At 41.7% G+C, this 20,984-nt stretch overlaps 2 protein-coding genes across 3 annotated transcripts in view; both read right to left on the reverse strand.

Moving 5' to 3' along the window:
• The window catches only part of LOC126561947 (protein bric-a-brac 1-like), a 182,951-nt gene that overhangs the window by 40,869 nt on the left and 121,098 nt on the right, over positions 1-20,984 (reverse strand). The gene's annotated exons all lie outside the window — the stretch shown is intronic.
• The window catches only part of LOC126562920 (DNA-binding protein D-ETS-3-like), a 31,147-nt gene that overhangs the window by 9,261 nt on the left and 902 nt on the right, over positions 1-20,984 (reverse strand). For both annotated transcript variants that reach the window (XM_050219521.1, XM_050219519.1), the window contains exon 3: positions 9,080-9,127. In XM_050219521.1, coding sequence (XP_050075478.1) covers positions 9,080-9,127 — 48 coding nt within the window. The remainder of the gene's footprint in view (positions 1-9,079; positions 9,128-20,984) is intronic.

The following is a 20,984-nucleotide window of genomic DNA, read 5'->3' on the forward strand; positions in this document are numbered from 1 at the left end:
TAGTAAATCGGTGTTTGAGCGCTGTGAGGGGTTTTGTTTGGTAAATTTAGAGATAAATGGGATAGTGAGTTTTGGTATTTTGCGTTGTAATGTCCTGCTGTGATTTGCAATTGCAAGATTTATTTTTGATTATTGATTCATTTTTGGAGGGCCACATTGCTTGATGAGGGGTGTGCTTTTTTGATTATTTTTATTAACTAACTATATTTTTTGCTTTGATAATGGCTGAATGTTACAGCTGAATCTAGTTGCGAGATGCATTTCGGATTTATGGAACATACGCAACATAATGACGTTGTTGAGGATGCCAGTGTACGGCATTTTTTAACGATAACTGAGAAACAGTTTCTACCCAAGCGATAAGAACTTTTACATACTGTTTTGAGAAAAGTTTAGTCGGTTATTATAAAAAAAAATATGTAGAACTGGAACCCGAAATCTGCAATATTCTAAGAAAAATATAAAGATGGGTTCTAGAGAACCCATACTGGAAAAAACAGGGATATAATCAAGTTGAGGAATTTGGAAACGGCAGGCCAAGACTGCTGACTCCTACAAAATTGAATTATTGATAAAATGATGAGCGCAATCTAAAGATGTTTACTGTCTAAATTGTAATAAATTTAGTTCCGTGATTCCAGCGGTGAATTACGAGTCAAGCAGCGACAGGTGTCAAGCTGCGAATCTTAGTATATGATTAGCCTTTTGGAGTATACAAGGCATGCGCCATCTATGATCAATAAGAATAACTATTACGATACTATTCAATGTATCATACAATTCTTCCAATATTTCTCCTAAAAAAAGCTTGAATTATAATAAATCATAGTCTCACTCTTACAGCAAAATACTTTCCAGCGTTTTTTTTTCAATTGTTCCTACATTTGGCTATAATTAACACCTTCCATTCCCTGACATTACTGTGCCACGAAATGGAGCAGAAAAAAAAAACAAAAACAATAGCTTCCTCCTAACTAACCTAACCAAAACAACACCAAACGCCACCGAATGGAACGGTTTCGTGGAGTTTTCCGTGGTTGTGTTCCAAAACGCCTCGGACGACCCCCGAAAACGAGACGAGGTTTGGCTCCCTTTGATTAAATTTGTTGCCGGTTTCCGATCATTTCACACCTTTTTCCGTATTTTCCTGTTCTTCCTGTTTCCTGACGCCCATTTCCTCCTACTTGCTGTACGGTGGTGCACGGTGTTTTATTTAGTACCTAACCGGACCAGCTGGCCACACCGTGGCTCGTGGCTCCAGTGTGTGCATGTGTACGGTATGGTCAGGCGATAAGGGCTTTCGGAAGAACGAAACTAACGACCTCAGTAACCGGAGTACCAATGGTGCGAAGGTGGTTCATTTTTTTGTGTGCGATCCACTGCTTGTTGTTGGTGGTTCTGTATACGTCCCGGAACTGGTCTTTGTTGGAATGGATCTTTGGAGCGAATCGATTTGACCCTCCCAGCGCTCATTCTTCACCCATCTTGGGTTGCGGGTCAAGTGTTACTGGGTCATCTGTCTTCTTGGGCGAGAGTGTACGAGGGTGGTCGTAAAAGTGTTCTGACCACTTGGATTATTTTTCCGTGGAAATCTCACCCACCTTCAGGAGTTTTTCTCGCTTATATTCGCTTCGGCTTCGTTATGTGCTTGCTTCCTGTTGCCTATCGTGTGCCGTTTTATCCTAGCGAGCAGCACCAACTGTAGCGACCTTAGTACGCCTACGTATCTTTGTGCTTCCGTGTTCCGAAGGGTAAACCACTGTGCACTGGTCAACCTGCCACGTCGGGGTTGTACTATTTTTATTTCTTTATTACCGACTCACCACAGGACCAACGTAACCGACGGCAACAGTGTGAGATCGTTCGTAAGGTTTCTTGGTGCACGGTGACACGCAATCGAGACCTCCTACGCCACATGGGAACTGCTGCGAAGTGTAACGACTTTGAGGAACCAACGAAAGTCGAATGAATAGGGAAGTAAGGGCCCCTCCACCCGTGTGGTGATAAGATCTAGTAAACACGATTCACTTTCAACCGGGTCCCCGGGAAGGAACCTTCCGTACGTCGATGGCGGAAAAAATAGACCAAAAAGGGAGGTTCCGGCCTACCGAACAACAACGACAACAACGATAAAGAAGGCAAAGAATCCTTCTTACATCGGATCAGACATTCTGTTCGTGACGGTGGCCGTTGTTGGACATCGTTCGGGCCCGGGGAGGGGTGAACCGATTTCCGAGAATTATTGTCGAAAGACATGCGAAGGCAACATTTTACCATCCAACGCTTGGGTGATTGGGCCGGTGTGTGGGGATTCTTGAACCACGGGCACGGTGGGCAATCCGATCGTCTTGAATCGAGGACTGATTTAAGACTTCCTGACGCTTGCTGTGCTTAGATGTTTTAGCTTAAAAGGATTGCATGAACGTGCAGTGCGTTTTGTACGGACAAGCTTGACCATCATCAGGCGGTCTTTCGCGTAGTTGAGCTGCAATTGAAAGCCTTATTGCAGAAGAAGGATTGTGAGTGCTGCATATATAGTTTCGTAAGGAAGAGTTACTATTGTAATGGGTTTTATACTAAAATAACGTTTTCTGTAGGTAAACAAAAACATTGCTGAATGGAAACCTTAGGCTCTTATGGGTAGGATAAGTCATGAGAATGACACCAGACAACAAAGCACCTTCTTGGCTTAACGACCTACTAGGCCACGCCGGCCGTTGAAGCTTATTGATACCGCGTGTTTAGATAGTTAGCCCTCACTATAGGGAATCGATCCGGATGGTATTAAATGATCAGAGTCCGGATGAGTCTTCAGAGGACAATGCAGTGTCTAGAGACCTCTTAGACAATTAATAAATCTAGGCGAGAATCTTGTTAAATAATGTTAAAAAAAACTTTTTAAATGCAAATGCACGATAGAACTCCAAATCATAGAAGGAAAATTTTAAAATTCTTTTAAAAAATATCAACCAAACCATTTTATTACCAAAAACTTGTACTAAATTTGTAAACTCTTCTTCTACTTTTCTTGGTCTGTGTGATTTTGCTTTGGTCCGTACGAAGAATCCAAATTCCTAGGCCTTCCACAAGTAATCCAAAAGACATGAGGCAATGTAGAGACCTGCAACTTAGGTCATATGTCCCAATTCATAAACTTTACTAAGCCCTCTGTCCTATACCAGTTTTATAAGCTCTATTCCTCTATTCGTTTTCAGTTACACAAAATCAAATGAATCGCATAAATTACAGCAACACATTTAAAAAACGAGAGGAAAAAATCTAAATAAAGCAATATGTCTTCTGTTCCAATATGGCGTGCGATATGGTTGTTGTTGTTTCTTTCCTGGGCTGTCCCACATTGTGCTGCCTGCTGACATTAGCTCATTCATCGTGTTTTCCACGGTAATGCTTATGTTTTTATACGCCATTTTGTACGCAATCCCTGCTTGTTTCGCTGATCCCCCATCCCCACCAGCAAGCTAATTAAGCCGACCGATTCGGGCTGAATGTTTCGTCGGCTTTCTCGAATTTCCCGCGTACCAGACGCGTCCACAGCTTTCGTACCACGGTGAGGTTGATTTTTTTGCGAAAAAATTGTACTCCAAACGATGCAAAGCTGGATTTGTCCAGTCGAGTGGTGGAGGGGATACCATATTGAAACAGTCGCAAGGCACCGTGTGCCATGAAAATGGTCGCGCTCTCGCACCGGAAATTTAATTAAACGCTTTATATTTCTTACAGTTATTTTTTGCGCTTTTGGAGTTTTTTTTTGTATTTGCCCTTCGGTGACGTTGCAAAATTGTATGTGTGGGCATGTTAATAAACACAGCGAAAAGTGGCACGGACGGTTCACCAGCTCAGACCTTTGGGATGAAGGTAGCGTTTTTTCGCACTGTTTGGGATGAAATCGTACGCGCTAGAATGTGGAGATTTGGTACCGTTTTCTCTTAGTACAGCGCTGAAGAGGATCATTTTCCATTCGGCCCAAATGCCGGAACATCGGAAGGATGCGGTGTTAAGCAGCGGCAACCGCGCCCTGATAGCTTATTATTCATCGTTTTACCAACGTTTTCCTTCCCTGTTCATGAATTTCAAAAAAATAAAGTACAAATATGTGCTCCCACTCGTACTCTAATATAAATAAATAAATATTTTCCCACCGTTTATACTAGTGTGTGCGTGTATGTTCTTAGTACAATTTCACCTTTTCGACCTGTCTTATGCTAATGTTATCTTTCCACTCACAGCGTTTTTGTTCTGTTTTTCATTTCATTTCATTTCGCTCATCATTTCATTACAAAATTTCAAATGCATTTCTAACGCTGGCAAGGCATCCGCGACGCGGCGAATGGCTTCCGGTTTCCTTCGGTTTAACATCCGGCAGCACCAGCGCTGTGTGGCTGTGTGACTTTCCCGGCTAATTAGTTTCCTTGAGCGTTTGCCGCACGAAAAGTGCTAATTAGTGTCGACAAGGGGGCACACTCACACACTTCCAAATACAAAAAATGAGCAACTATAGGGAAATTCTTTTCCTCGGTATTTGTTTTCTCACTTGGAATGTTTTTTTTTTCGTGTAAGATTTTGCTGCTCACTTTCGCTCTGGAAGGAAATGCTTTTTAAGAGGAGTTTGTTTTGAAGAGATAAGATGAAAATTATTTGGGAAAATAGTTGATTGTTTGAGGCTGAAGATTAAATGTTTTAAAAGTAGCTATTTTATCCGCTAGGTTCAATCTTTCTCATTAAGAATAGGACCCAAGCTATATACTTAGTTGTAGGTACTAAAAACTTTAAAAATTCCAAACCAAAATATTAGTACATACATCCAAATTTCAGAGTACAAAACCACGTCGTTAAAAAAAAACATTTTTTTTTGTCTCGGGTATATCCATGGAACTGTATCAGCAGGTCACCTTTTTCAAATGGTGTGCGTTTCAATCTCGACATTAGTCTCTGATCCAGTGGTTTGAATGATCGGTCCACTGTTCCACAATCTGCTAAATCGTTCTAATGCCGCTCAAGAGGGATGTGTTCCAAAAACTATGCTTAATCAGGTCGAACTAGACCGATGCATGGGCTCTGAAGATGACACCATCTGCTTGATTTCAGTCATTTCTAATCTCGTTTGCGAAAGGGTCAGCTTCATCGTTACCTTGTATGGCATTATTTGCTGCTTTCCGAGAGAGGACAAGTCATCTGTTTTCTAAGATGCAGTCAATTGCTTGGACTTCAGAGTAACGGATTGCGGCCTTCTCCGGCGCCTTCAGCACACTTGCGTTTGCACTAAAGATAACTTTAGAACGATCCGTAGTAATTCCGTAATTCCGTCGGTTGGTCTCACTAGATCTTTATTCTCACTAGATCTTTATTGATAATTCAACTAGATTTGTATTGGAAGCTCCCGCTAGATCTTTCTTGGCATTCTTTAAGTCACAAGCATTCAAAATTTAAAGATAATAAGTACTGAAGCTGGTGCTTAGAGTAAAAACACAATCCAATGTCCAAAATCGATCTTCAATCCCAGATTGTAACCCAATTTAAAAACTTTATTTACAACCCTGCTTGTTGTCCTATCCCAACTGCCCAAAGTCCAAAAGTCAAATGTAAAAGACCTAAAATATTAACCTTTTTGCCCGTGCATCCCCTCTAACTATCCTGTAGCGCAGAGTCCAGCCTTAAAATCGATGAATATTTCATGAGTGAAAACAAAACAAAACATCGTGGAGAGACTATTCGTTCCGGGTGGTTGGTGTTGACGATAAAAATCGCACTATTGCCTACAGACAGGTATGACCAGGGTCACCGGACGCACGGTGCTGCTCTCGTTGAAAGCATTTTTTTTGTATGTGTGTGTGTGCGATTGCCCAAGAGCAGATACCGGACTGAAGTATAACCCGGTGGCGGGTCATTTCGTTCCGAGTGTCCAGAGTGTGAATGGTGAGGTCCTGAAGCAGAACGAGCAAGAATCACTTCCCGGGAAGTAATGGTTTCGAACCAGCAAGGAAAAGGTGAAGAAATCGTAGAAAGCAAACGAAACGTTAACGCATGTCCAATAATATCCCCGGTCGAATGTTTACCGTTCCATTTGGAGCGCAAATAGTGGCGCTAAATTGGTGTCCTGGGAGTTTTATTTCGACAGGAGCAACACCACTATGCTGAGCCTTATTTCACCGGACATAGAACCCGACAGAGAACCCTCGAAGTTTACCTCACGTAAGTGAGACGAATCGAAGCTTACCGTCCTGCTCCCGGGCCCGTCAAGGTCTGCACTGTAATCGACCGGGCGTTTGGATAAAAATCGGAGCGAACCCTTCTCGGCATCAAAAGCAAGCAGATAGGGTGTTAAAAAATCTCAATCAAACAATTTACAAAAAGAGGGTCCGCGAAGGTGAGGCGAGAAAAACACACGCCAGCGGCACCCTGCCCTGCCGTATGCTTCGTGACGTTACGTTACGGAACGTGCCATGTTTTGGGGGTGACTGCGTACCACATTTTGCATGATTCATTGTGAGGTCGATTGTTTTTAAGAGAAACAAATTAATAAGCCACCCTGTAGGCCTGGTTGGGCAGCGTATGTGCGTGTGGGTCTGCTGCCTGCAAACTGCAGCACAACTTGCAGGGGGAGAAAAACAATCGACGGAAGAATTGGGGATGTGGAGATGGTGGGTTGTTGGAAAAAGTCGAACGCAGCAACCCATGACGACGTCTTGACACGTGTTGGTTACAATATAGCTTTGATTGCATCCAAGACGTGGCAGAGTAGCATGGAAAAAAGCGAGTGAGGGCGAGTGGGACGACGTGTGACGTTCGATCGGACTTCGATAAATAAATAATGGTGTGTGTGTGTGTGTATGTGTGTGTGTGTGTAGTATGTATTGGGTGTGGAAGCATAATTTGCTTACCAAAAGGCTAAACGCTTTACAACCAGCAAGAGAACCAACGATCCCTAGGAAAATGAAGAGGGGGAGAGTGTTTTTTTTTTCGCCACCAAAGCCACCCGGACCAAAAAGCCGCAGTAATGCAGCAGTTAACGCACCCATTTGGTTGGTGCAGCGATTTGTATGATTAGAGAATTGATTGATGCGTGTGCCTGCCAGAGAGGGCAGGTTGTGGGTGAGTTGGTGGAAGTAAATGAAAATTCCGTTGTAAAGTATGTGGCATGCAGTGTTTGAGAAACATTGTATAGTGCATCTGCACGATGCAGTAGCATTGCTCTAGTTATGCAGGGTCATGTGTTCTGGGGTTGTTTGGGCAATGTTTTAAAGAGTAGTGATCCTTTATTGATTGTAAATTATTTTATTATGTTCAATTTGGAGATTTCTGAGAAGTAGACTGAATAAACTTGATAAACTTTCGCAGCAGTTTTAGTACAACGAGTAATACTTAGTACAGCCTTGGTAGAAGCATTGGTAAGAGACTCGAGAAGAGTCTTTTACTAAGGAGATGGTCTCAACTTTGACGTTTTCTTAAGTTTTTCGATGATCTACGCCCTTATTAAAGCCTCTGATTAACATGTTTCAAGCACTAAAAGAAACATATCGGTCGCATTACTATCTATCTTTGAAACGAGTGGCCGTGGGAGGTTTTAATTCAAATTGTTGCCGTATTATCTTCAAATTAATCCAACCATTTCTGACCATACTGAAAAATCAAAGTGCGCCCTTCGCGATATGCGCAGCGCTTTGCTTACATTTGGGCGTTTTTCGCATAGTGTCGGACAAACTTCGTTACGGGGGGTAGGCCTGCTCGAGTCCAATAATTATAATTCTAAGATCTCAGTTAATATTTCGATCTTTTCTTCAGTTGGTTTCAGTACTTTTGATCCTTGTTGGCACTGCTATGCTCGATAGGTCAGTCAGGCTCGGTGGGATTCGATGCTCCGCTAACGCGTCGGCCATCCTCGCCGCTGCCTCACTCGGCTCTCTTTTAGTACACCTCAAGAACAAAATTATCTACTCTTGGATTGTCTTTTACATTGATTTTTTACTAAAATTATTGCATTACAATCAGTTTGGAAAATATATTTTTTTCCCAATCCCTACCTTTACTTGGACTAAGCGTCCAGCTACCATTACTAGCAGTTCTTTAGCTATACATGGCATAAATTACTTGTCCATTTCCCTTTTTCCTCGTCGTTAGTGTTCTCGGTAACACAAATAAGCGAATGCTAATTTCATTCAGTAGCGTTGAAAGGGAGCACCGAAAAACACGCCGTTCCTGTCGGACAAATTGATGACTTTTCGTTTTAATGTCAAATAATTTGCTGGTTTTTCCCCGAAACACAGTACCCGGACTTGCTGTGCGTCGCGTTGATTAGCCAGGGACAGGTGAACCATTGGTGTGTAGCTAATGTTTGGAGAAAATCAGGAAAACAACAACAAAAACCGGACAGGAAATCGGTTCATAAGGTGCTCGTGTTCCGTTGGATTAGCAAACCACTTTGCACTTTGAAGGTGAAGCGAATGAATATTCCAACTCCCGCCAACTCGAGGCACGGTGGAAAACGAATTTCTTCCACACCCACGAGCATTCGAGATAGTCACGCGCGGTGTGCGATGAAAAATGGAAGCCAAAAACCCAGTTCCCGGACCTTGTGTGAGGTAATGTGTTTCTAACCCATAAAGGAAGTAGTAATTAATCAACAACAACATCGTTTCTTCGGCATTTCCGTACCAGTTTCCGTACCACTACCGCCCGTTTGTAGTACTGGTCTGTTGCTTTTCCTGTCTCAAGCTACGCGCGAAACATGGACGACCACAAGAGCGGGAAGAAAGTGGAAATGGATGAGAAAGTGTGGCAAAAAAAAAAAAAAGAAAGGTGAAGAAGAAAAACGCCAAGTCTTAATCGTCCCGAATGTGCCGTGCAGCTGGGCGCTTAACCTGGTCGGACGGAAGTATGCAGCCGTAAGAAAGGTCATAGGGGTTGGGTTTCTTATGCAAAAGTATCGATTTTTGCCACCCCTTTCGAGTTGGTGTGTGCACTATCACTTTTGCATTCGATTAGCTGTTTTTGCTGGGTTAGAGGTGCACGTGAGTACCGCTTAACGATGTACTGTGCGAAGTTTATATGGAAGAAAACTTACCAGAACTCGCTAACCGACTGCTAGTAGGACCAAACATCTGATATGGATCTGTAACGAGAGTACAAAATAAAGAAATATTAATTTTAAAAAACCCACACAAAAATTTTATATAAAAAAGTAGCAAACATTATTCATTATTGTGCTGCGATAAATCGATAATTTACCTGCAGCGCAGACAGTGGACGTTTTAATCTGCACCACAGCAATGCAAATCTCGCATCGAAAGCCATAATTAAAATGGTGTGATTTTCGCTGCTGAATGATAATGCCTTTTTTATGCCCCTTTCTTTTCCTATTCAGAGCATCAATTTGGTTTTGTGGCGATAAACACACACACACACACATCATCATCATCAGTGAGTGTCAGCGCCATTTTGCTATGTATCTGCATTGTGCTAAAAATGATTAAAATGGCCTCCTGGTTGGCTCTTGTCATTTGTGCAATTCCTGCCGTACAATGTGGACGAGAGAAATTAAATATCCTGCCCACGTTTCCTATTGCGCCGTAACGTCCACAACGCTTTGTGTTTACCGCGTGTTTTCCCTGCGCTCTGCACTGTGAAGCGGTTTTTTTAATTGCAAAATATCGCGCACCGGTTTGAAACGGTGAACGAAATGTAAATAATAATATGCTTAAATAGTAACAATGCGAAGCAGCATCAATATTACGAGTGCCAGGGAAAACCCTGATACGGATGCACTGCAATTTTTTTTTGTTTCTGTGTGCTCACGTACTCGGCGATGGTGTGGATGGAACAATTTTCCATGGACAACCAACAATGGAACTATGCAGCGAGAAGAAACAACAAGCAGAAAAACTTTAAAGTGGATACATAGTGGAGAGTCGCAGAGACGGCTCATTTCTAGCACTTAAAATTGGAACAGAAATAATAACACAAAAAAGCAACACACATCACACATACAAAAGGTGAAGAATGGAAAACACGAGCTGCACACAGTGTAGAGCAATCGCAAAAACCTAGTACACCCCGTTAAACGGGTGAGAACAGGGAAAAGGAAGGCACAACAAGTATGGTGGACAACAGTTTTGCATGAATTGTGTATATAATATTATAGCAGGCAGGATAATGGAGCTGCACATTTTAAGCATTCAGACGACAGTTTTCCGAATGGTTCTGTGGGTGTGTGTGGATGGGAAATGAACTGGAAAAGGACCGTACGGTGCAAAAAAAAAAAAAACCTGCTACGATGAAGCTTAATGCTTGGCCATCGAACATACCGAGTGAGTGTGTATGGACATGGACCACTGGATGCTATTTTTGAACAAGGTCCATGTAAGGAGAACACAAACGCCCACCCAGAAGAAGATACAACCAAACAAAAGGATATGAAATCACTGCACGAATATGTCTAGCACCTTCCAGCAGGACTATTGTAGAGCGCGTAGTAATAACAAAAAGTATCTCATAGTGTTTTAAAACACATGCACAGAAAGCTCTGCAATGTGTGTGCTTTATTGTAATTCATTTAGCGACCGCTTCTGCTTGCCATTGTGCAAATGCCCATCACAATTTTGCCCATGGTGATTATTATAATTTCACGTACCGTAAGAGCGTAAGTAATCGAAACGGTACACTCAACGTGAAGAGCGCCATCTAGTGTATTTTTTCCTTTCCCTTGTACTAGAGACTGTTGTAGGACGTAAGCAGGGCTATACAATTTTTACAATTATTATCACCCACTTCTGTATGCACCACTTGAAACATTGGTTTGCACCGAAACAAGTTTTGGATTTGCAAGTGAACATGTTATATAGAAATTCGCTCCCTGTAATAATAACCGTGGCTACACACGTGCGACGTAGGCACTGTGTGCTAAACACGAAACAGCGCCTTTGTCCACGTGGCTGGGAGCGAATGGGTACGCAATCGTGTACTTCTCGTTCGGCCCAGAACAATGGAATATGTTTTATAACAATTTTTAATGCATTTTTATGTTCATTGTGCTATGTTTTGCCCACTGGCGTGTGCTCGAGAGCGTTGCAAACTAAGCAGGGGACGTAAGTTTTTTGAATCGAATTAAGTGGTGTAGGGTGGGAAGAAACAGAAAGAGGGAGAAAGACATTTTTTGAATGTTCATTTAAATTGTTTAAACGAACTAAATGAGTTTTAAAATTTGTGATCCTATTTTTGACGCGCAATTGTACACTCTTTGCATCCTGTAGTTCGTTTTAGTACAAACGTGTTCTAAAGATCGTCTAAACCCTGGCAAAAAAATGTCTTAAACTGCATTTCCGCAGTTCTAATGTCCACTGGCAACAAACGTCATGAAGAATCAATACCCTTCATCTGTAACTTCTCACCTCGAAGCATGGACCAGTGTGGACAAACAGAATCGGAAACAAACATCAATATCTTCCCGAGAACTAACAGGACTCTGGGGAAATAAAAGGTGCTAAACTACAAGACCTTCCGAAACCAATCCACCCAAGAGGGATTACGTTCAAGGGATTGAGGGACTGCTTGGCCATTATTAGATTCGGATACTGTCAACGAATCGTTCGCAAGCACCTTCGGTCCCGTAAAACTGACCGTTTGACAAACTTTGTTTGTCTATCGAATCAATCGAATCTCTGCCCCTGCTCGATAGATTGTTCCAGGCAAGTTCGGCGACTTTAACTTTCCCCGTAAATCATTGCTTTAAAAGAGCGATTTACCGCGTACATGAAGAATGGAACCGAGAGAACAGGGTTACAAATGTTCATGTTCCAGCGCGTGGTGTACCGCTTCCAGGTGGATGTAAACTGCGCGTGATTATTATTCCCTTCCTTTGGCCAAATCCGGCCAAGTCACGCCAGTTTCCGTCCGCCAGCATTATTGTTGAGCCGAAAACGATCAAGCCTACGGGTACCGTCAAGGCTCCAACCCCTAAACGGGTGGGGGAACGGAGGACTCGAGTTAAATGAGTGGAACATTCCTCTTCTCACCTGAACTGAGCCGGTGCTTGTGTGTGTGTGTGTCCGTTTTATTCCGTGGGCTTCCTTATTTCCTTGTGATTTCCGTCCACCCTTCCGGGCAAACAGGCAAACCTCTCGGGGTCAATCGTTTATTGTAACCGCGGTTTCGAGTCAAGCTTTTCCCGACTATGGTCTCAGGTCACCGAGGAAGAAAACAATTGTACACAACCCTTTTCACTACACCTTGCTGCGTGGGGTTCCCTTCGGGTACTTCAGTTTATTATTAAATATTTTCTCAACTTTTCTTCCTTCTTCCTTCCGTAAGTCGTTAGGGGAAACCCCCATTTGCAAAAGGGGTGTTAGGAAGGTGACTTCTTACGCTTGTAGCACGAGCACGATCATGTGCTAGTAAGTGTGTGTGTGTGTGTGTGTGTGTGTGTGTTTTTTCCTTTATATGAATTGTTATTTTCCTGGGACACGGTTTTCCGGAGGTCACACACAGGAAACCGACACGAGCGCCGAGTAAAAGGGGAACAGCCAAGTGACGCTCGAGGAGTTTCTTTCGAAGCAACGTAACGTTACCTACAGAAGGACCTTTTTACAGTTTTAGTCTCGCTCTCTTTCCGTCTTGAACGTTTTGGAAGCAAAGTCCTATCGTTGCATGTCCCAGGCACGTTGCTGTGTGGAGTTGCCCAACATATTATTCGATTCAGCGGGAGTACAGACCCGTTTTTTTTTTTCTTCAAAGCAGAGATCTACCAAAAGCACTGTCGCACCCAGAGACCAACATTATCGAAAGGCGTGTACCGAAACAGTAATATAGACATTTCCACAATCGTAAAATTAAATTACACCATCTTCCGTCGACACCAGGTTGTGATTTTTACTGTGTACTGTGCGCGTGTTTATCGACTTGACTTGACTGCTCGACGTGTAGTTGATAGCGTAATGCTTCCTTACTGGCTTGTGCGCTACGTGGCACCGACGTAAGGAAACAAACCAAAAAAAAAAAAAAACATTCATTTGACCCTTTAAAAATGGTGGCCACTTTCTCGCTGCATCTTCAAAGTGCATAATTTAATAATTAATCTCTCTTAGCCCGTCGTTTGTCTTTGCCCACCCTCTCCATTGGATTGCATACCAACAGGCGCCTCGAGGACACGTACATAATTTCAAACTTTAGCCCAGTGCAAACATGACTTCTCACACCGACCGAGCCCATTGAACCCCCCACCCGTCAACCAGCGGACCGTACTGTAAAGAATGGAAAGCAAGAAGAAAACAAAACGTAAATCCCATTGCATTTGCCAGGCCGTTACCAGGCTGAGTGGAAAAGGACATAATTATTTAATCATATTTAATGAGTTAACAGTATTCCGGTTCCTTTTGTCCCGGTGTGTGCAACGCGGCTGCAGTGCGCTGGCGGGTGCAGTGTCGCATAATTTGCATATTTTAGCAACGCATCGTGCTCGGTGGTTTTAATTCAAATGAAGTGTACGTATGTGTGTGTGGTCGGATTTTTATTCCTTTTTTTTTTTTGGGAAGGAACTGTAGGTGCCATAAAAATGGTTCTCCCGTGTTTCCTTCACTCGGGACGCCCGTTGTCCGTTTAACAATTGTCTCTGCTTAATTGCCCAAGTGAGAACGAATGCGTATGGGGTAAGTTTTATTGTGTTGTTTAAAAATTAGTAAAAAAAAAAAAACTACAGACAATAATAACTGTCACCGAATATTTGATTTGTAATGTTTCTAAGTGTTTTCAAGATTTTATACACCAAAAACACATCTAGAAAATGTAAGTTATAATATGATTTTTCGTCTTCATCTTTGGTGTTACAATCTCGAGAGGTCTCGGCCTGCCATTTTTGGCTTTCCTTGACTTGAGTTCACCCTTAGTTCAAAGATCGTTAGTCCTCAGTCCATACTCCGATCTGGAGAAGATCATTTTGATTATTCATTAATATTAAGGCTCAATAATGGCTCAAACAGAAAATCGGGCATCATAATATCAGAAAACTATTCAATTTTTAGATTGTTTTTCTTAGCCCAGGTCTGGAGGATTCTGATTATATTTTCATGCATTTATGTGTAAAACTTTCCTTTAACCATACACACACACACAAACTTGATAGAAAATCAATTTCCAAACAGTAGAAATGGACAAAAGAGAGTGGATTTCTCCAACCCAATCCAAGCCAGTATTGAAGATGTTACAAAGAATGAGGCCACTATTATTTTTCAAACATGGTCTTTAATTTACAGGGTTTTCACTGGTTTTATTGACACATTCAGCGCGTTATAGAATCGTTCGAGCATACTATTGACTCGTTCGGCGCGCTATTGACGTCTTCGGATGATTGTATTGATTTGATCGGCAGTGCTATTGACAACCCTTGGTTGGCACATTTTTCTCCTGCTGTTACTGGGATTCAGTAACAAGTAGTCATTTGCAAAATAACAATTTACCGGCGCTCAAATCGCTGACACTTTTGTTTTGGCAGTATGTAAATATACCGGTTAAAAAATAATTTACATTGACAGCAGGAGAAAAATGTGTCAACCAAGGGTTGTCAATAGCACTGCCGATCAAATCAATACAATCATCCGAAGACGTCAATAGCGCGCCGAACGAGTCAGTAGTATGCTCGAACGATTCTATAACGCGCTGAATGTGTCAATAAAACCAGTGAAAACCCTGTATAAGGAAGAAATAGAACAACACATATTTTCCATAGTTTTTTCATACATAAATTTATAATTTCTTCTGAAAAGAATCTGCTTCTTTCTGGCAATCTCTCGGTGCCCGACTGTATGAAACATAGTGATTTTGGTTTCATCAGCAGTAAAACACTATGTCAGAACACTGAAGCAACAACAACTTATCAGTGAGTCGTATAAAACAAATTCATTTCTTTCTTCGACCAGCCAATTATGTCTACAATTAGATTTTTTATAGTCACCATAACCGAGTATGCCCGGGATAAGGCAAAGAATAAGGAGGAAATGCCTTATCAAGATGATTATAAAATTTACTCAACACAAGCGGTGTTGACAATACGCCACTGGACCGTCATTATTAATTATAAATAAATAAATAAATAGATTTTTTATAGTATCAAAAGGCCAAGTGTATACAACAATAGTACCGTACCAAAAACAACTACACCCATCTGCACAACCAGCATGCAACAGCCAAAATAGGACTGGACTTCAACCATGAACTACCCACCCATCCACAACCGAGTATGTCCGGGATAAGGCAAACAATAAGGAGGTAATGCCTTATCAATAAGATCGAAAAATTTATTCAACACAAGCGGTGTTGACAATACGGCACTGGACCGTCATAATCAATTGTAAATAAATAAATGAATAAAAGGCCATGTGGATCTTACAATGGCCCTGAAATAAGTCATGTAATTGCTTTTGAAAATCGAAAAACTCATAGAATGTATGTTGCAAGCAAACTCGCTGATACAGATTTTTCCCTTCTTGGGGGTATTTTTGAACCGCACTTCACTAATTTTCTAGCTCAGACTTGGTCGCTCTTTCATGATTAAATCCGAGAAATATAGTGCCAAAATGTTCGTAATTGCTTAATCTACGAAAAGTTATCTTTAAGCTAAAATTTATTTTGAAAATGAATTTTTGATATATTTTAAATGGATCAAGATGGTAAAAACAAAAAAGATATCCCTCCCTACAAACCCTTTCCAGCTATCTTAACCAATGCAAAATGTTACCACATTTTATTATCGTTTTGATGAACGAACCGCATCGAAATCGTTTATTTGTGGCGGACGCCAAAAATTAGACCCAATTCGCTATGCACAGTACACGCTTCTATACGCACTCCGCAACTGGCTGGAATGTTTATAATGCTTCCTTCTTTCTTTTCCTTTTTTGCAAGTTGAGGCAATCTCAACCAAAACAACGAAGCCCTAAGTACTGTTCACAAAAAGAAGAAGTGATGCCGCTGTGCGTTGGCTGCTTGTACCATAAATTCTAATTCCACTCGCATGAGTTTTCTGAGCGTAACGATCGTCTATTGTTTTGAATTTGTATCGCTCGCCTGCCCAAGAGAGCGCCAGCTGAGTGGCTACAGTTTTCTGGCTACAACTTTAAGCTTCTTTTTGTGGAAAGTTGTTGCTACTGTTCACGTTTCAACAACCACACAGCAGGAGCGGCAGCAGAAATCAAAATAAAACTAAGGTACGCGCGGCTCACCAATCATCGATACGTTTGTTACCGAGTGGAGCAGCGAGCATCACAACTCGACGGAAGTGTTTGTGTATTTTCGAGTGGTTTTCAGTGGGTAGTGAGTAGGCTTTTTTTTGCTGTAGCCTTGCTGTTGAAGAAAATGTTATGTGCGCCAAAAAAAAATTGTACCTAGAGGAAAGACGGGGGAAAACAGGGAAATTTGCAAGTGGCTCATGAAACGCAAGCCGAATAATATATATTCAATTAAGGGTTGCAAGCTGAAGGGGACCGTTGTGGCGACGGTGGCGAGGCGTGAAGGATCATTGAGAAGTGAAAAAGATTTGTGAGGAATAAATCGGGCATTGGCATGTTTTGTACGTTGCGTTTTTTGTTTTTTTTTTTTACGATCGGATACAATCGAGTGGGCGGCTGCTTATGACATGCTAGGGCAAAGGGTACCTTCCATTGTGGCTTTGATGGAAATGAATATAGGGACAGTTTTTGGGTACTTTGGGTTGATGGTTGAAAGTATTGTGACATAAGCTGGAGTGGCTTTTCGAACACATGCGATGAATAGAAAATACTCACATTTAAGGGTAAAATAGTTCAAAAAGACGAAACAATTCTTATGAAAAGGATAAAGAATGGAAAGAAAATCTGTCAACCAAATAATTAAGTTAAAAAGCGAAAGAATAATCCAACAAACTGTAACACCATCCTATGTAAATTATTCTCTCAATAGGATACAATTGATTGGAAAGCAAACAAAATCCCAACCAACACCTTCTTTAGGCGACAACTGCACGACTTTAAAATTGTGCAAAAAACGATAGTTTTGCTCTAAGAATGCCAAAAAAAAGGCACTATTTATCTTTCTAATTAGCTTCTCCGAAATCGCAGGTCCCTATCAACATTGCCAAAAAAAAAGGTCAGCAAAACCAGTATAAAGAAGGGTGAGTCAATCACTGTGGGTTTGTTTATTTATCACGGATTTGTCATAAGGCAGGCCTGTCCAACATCGATACCCAATAAATTGTATTTTTTGCTATAGTGAGGTATTCGGCACATCAATAGCTCCGGAAGTTCCTTATTCATGTGTGTGGGTTGTGTAAAAATAGCTACAAAAAAACTCAAACGACCCTTCCCGGTTACAGGATAGCACACTCTAATCTGACTAGCTGCTTGACTGGAAAGGAAAGGAACATCACAATAAAAGATCAACCCAAAAGGTGCATATTGGAAAGAAGAACAAACGATGTTTGCCGTGTTTGCAAGGATTGGCGATAGATTTTTTTGCTGTTGGTTAAACACACATGCTACATGTCTGACCGCTGCGTGGTATGTAAACCCGACGGAAGCAGAACCTAACGAAGCTGTACAGCGTGCAGTTTGGTATCGTTTGATGTATCAGTTTGTCTACCTTGTTAGAATAACAAAAAAAGGTGATAAATTTTTGAAAATTGAAGAGTTTTGGACATGAATGTCTGCCAGAATTCTGCACCGAAACACATGCTTAGAAATTTCTCTTAAAGCGTCCTATATATTCTTATAGAGCGACTGTAGCTACAGGATCGACAGGATTTTCTGGTGCCATCAAGACACATTTCTATCGATTTTCCAATAAACACACACGCATCGGTACACACGACCTCTAGTGCAAATTCTAACCGGCTAGACAATGGCCAACCTACGGTAGCAGCAAATCGGAAGCGATATGAGCAAACAGAGCCAACGATAATGAAGTAGGAAAGTTCGCAAACATCCATCGACATCAACCGTAATTAAAAGCCAAAGTCCAGAAATGGACAATGACGGTGATACACCGCCACATTCACACGGAGGTCAAATAATGGTCGTTGATGGGTTGTTTGCTTCGGTCGGTCAAAGTCAGTGTGGCAAGTATTATGGGTGGATGGTCAAATATGGACTGGAGAAGGAGATGGAAATGACAGAAGAGGTCGATTAAGGCGCGATAAAAATGTGGTGGAAATGGTAGTTGAGTAAACGAATATTATACCTTTGTGGGTTTGGTAGGTGAGTTGGCGAAACAGGAGACGATTAAGGCCAGGATGTAAGTCAAGAATGTCTGAAGAGCTGATTTCGACGCACTGGGAAACATCTTCAAGTTTATAGTTTGCATCAAAATGGCAAGATTTGTTCGATAAATTATACTGAACTGGAAACTGGTAATAAAAGTGGAAATTTGTGTTAAGAATATTGAGAATTGTTGTGTGACATGGAATTCTTTCGACTCCAATGTTCCTAAAACTTCATCTAATTCTGTCGAACGCCTCAAACACAATATAATCTGACCTTTTCATAGTCACTGTTTCCAAGCACAAAAACGCATTAGACGGTCGGCTGTCAATGGGTACAGATTAGACATGTTATGGCTCTTGTTATCCACCCAGATACCCACATCCCAGATGTCAACCTTTGCTTTTTTGTCCAACTCTCGCTACAATCATGCACCAATCATAGGAAATCACACGAGCGGAAGAAAAACATTTCTTCACGCAATTTCAAATCCTGTCACCCCATGCGAACCGTTCGCCATTCTTCACGCGGCCACGCGGCACTGCCAAAAGACCATCCCGAGCTACACAAAAAGTGTATTGGCTTCCCCGAGGCGCTTTTTAGAATTGAGCGTCGTTCGCGCTTTTATTGTTTACAATCAGTGCGAATCATCAAAAACCACTTTTTGATCAAACTCAAATTGAATTTTCCAACCAAAAATCTCGCTGGTTGACGCGCTCCCATTGTACCGGGGACGGGGACGCACAGCAACTCGAGCACACAAGGATCCGGACAGCGGGGACGCACAGTGAGCAAGGTAGCCTCCGGCTAGAGAGCACACCAACATCACTCACAAACACATACACGCGCGAGACATCAAAAAGCGAAGCGAGGATTCTTGCACCCTGAAATCGCCTCCGGGACTGTGTTGTCCACATGAAGTTTTGACATTCTATGCGTACTCTTGGACCTTTTCAGTGTACGTGTATTCACCGCACAGATGAGATGGGTAGCTCTTCTAGGGTAGCTTCTCGGCTGCTTCTCGGCACACCAAAAAGGGGGTTCGAAGGGTTCGTTTGCGCGAAAGTTTAATTTTAATGTTGTGTCAGGGAAACACGCCGCGGGGTGTAATTTGTAACACCATCGCATCCTATCAGTGCACCGAACGTGCTGGCAATGTTGCTGTTGGCCCCTCCGGGCAACCATGGGCACCGGAATGCCGTTTGAACCTGCCAAACAAAGCGTGACCGGAAAATTTTGGTACAAAAGGGATGAAAAGTTACCCAAGTGCAAGGGCTTAGTGCCACAATCCTGTGGATGGATGGTTCGAATAGGGCGGTTCCTATCGGGACGTACCTAGGCAGGTTGTTTGAAGGTGGGAGTTTTTGTAAGAGTGTTATAACTAATGCGTTAATGAATAAGGGTTGCATAGCTGATTGCGGAATAATTTGCTTACAAGAGACAAGTAAACTTAACGAGGGACTTTGTGAGAGATGAAGAGTTAAATGGTCAACATAAGCCATAATGCTAAACATCTTTATCAAACAATAACATTTAAAAAGGAAGAAAAACATCACAGACTAAGCCTAAAAATAAAAAATTAAACAAAAAGCTTAGAAAAACAACAATAAACGTGAACAATAAACATGATAAACATAAGACTTAGGATTGAAAAATATATATGAAAAGTGGAAACGTAAGAAATAACTTTGAAAAGATGTCATTAAAATTGAAAAACTATCTAGAAGGGAAAGATACATGAAAAAGCAAGTGGTGAGCAAGGAAAACGCAAGGGAAAGCCAAGGAAAAAATGGGCAAAGCAAGGGGAACCGCCTACAAAATATAAACGTTAGAAAATCTATCTAATGGAGTTCAAAACAAGAGCAATAAAAATTATACATATGAAGAAAACGTAACACAAAAAAACTGAAAAGATCTCGATAAATTGAATAACTGGAGAGGAGAAACCAATCGGATATAAATAGAAATAGTGAAAATATTATAAGAAATGGAAAAACAAGAGAAAGAGACTAATAGAAATGTGAATAAATATTTTAAAACTTTTTTTAATACAAATGTTGCAAAACCTTCTAGAGATGTTAACATGATACAAAAAACCAAAATAGCAATATATAGAGTCAAAAGCACAAATTTTGAAGAACTTTCATACAAAAATGGCGCTTAATTTTCCTTCATCTTTTTGTTTGACAACAACAAACCTCTAACTTCACAGCTTCAATGCCGTGAAGTCATGCAGCGAAGGAAAAGTTTTCCCTCCTCAATGCCCCCTCCCCCCCTCCCCCATCTCCCCGTGCGGTGGGGAGTCAAATTGCTCCCCACAGCAATATGTTGACTTGTTCAACCGTACCGTAAACTGACGAAGCGAAGCTGTTTGTGAAGTGTCTTTCACGTGCTGGCTTAGCAGAAGATCACACCGGCACCTTTAGCTGACGGGATTATCGCCTGGTACGTGCAGTGTCTTCACGGCAAGCGCTGTTTGCTTTGAACTTTGACAGCATATACCGATGCTTGAGGGCATGGCGGGAGATCTGTGCGTCCTCCAGAGATGCGCACGAAAGCGTGACATTTGTTTTTGATATTAGTTTAGTTTTGATTGTACATTAGCTGGCGAGGCGTAAAAGGTTCGCCGTACAGGACAAGAAAGAGTATCATCTCTCGCAAGCTGATTGTTCTCCCACTGAAGAGTATGTTTTTCAACACCTCCACCTCCTTTGAGGGGGTAGGGGATGGTGCTCTTGGTGTATGATCTAA

This window comes from Anopheles maculipalpis, chromosome 3RL, assembly GCF_943734695.1.
Source record: "Anopheles maculipalpis chromosome 3RL, idAnoMacuDA_375_x, whole genome shotgun sequence".
Taxonomy (NCBI): domain Eukaryota; kingdom Metazoa; phylum Arthropoda; class Insecta; order Diptera; family Culicidae; genus Anopheles; species Anopheles maculipalpis.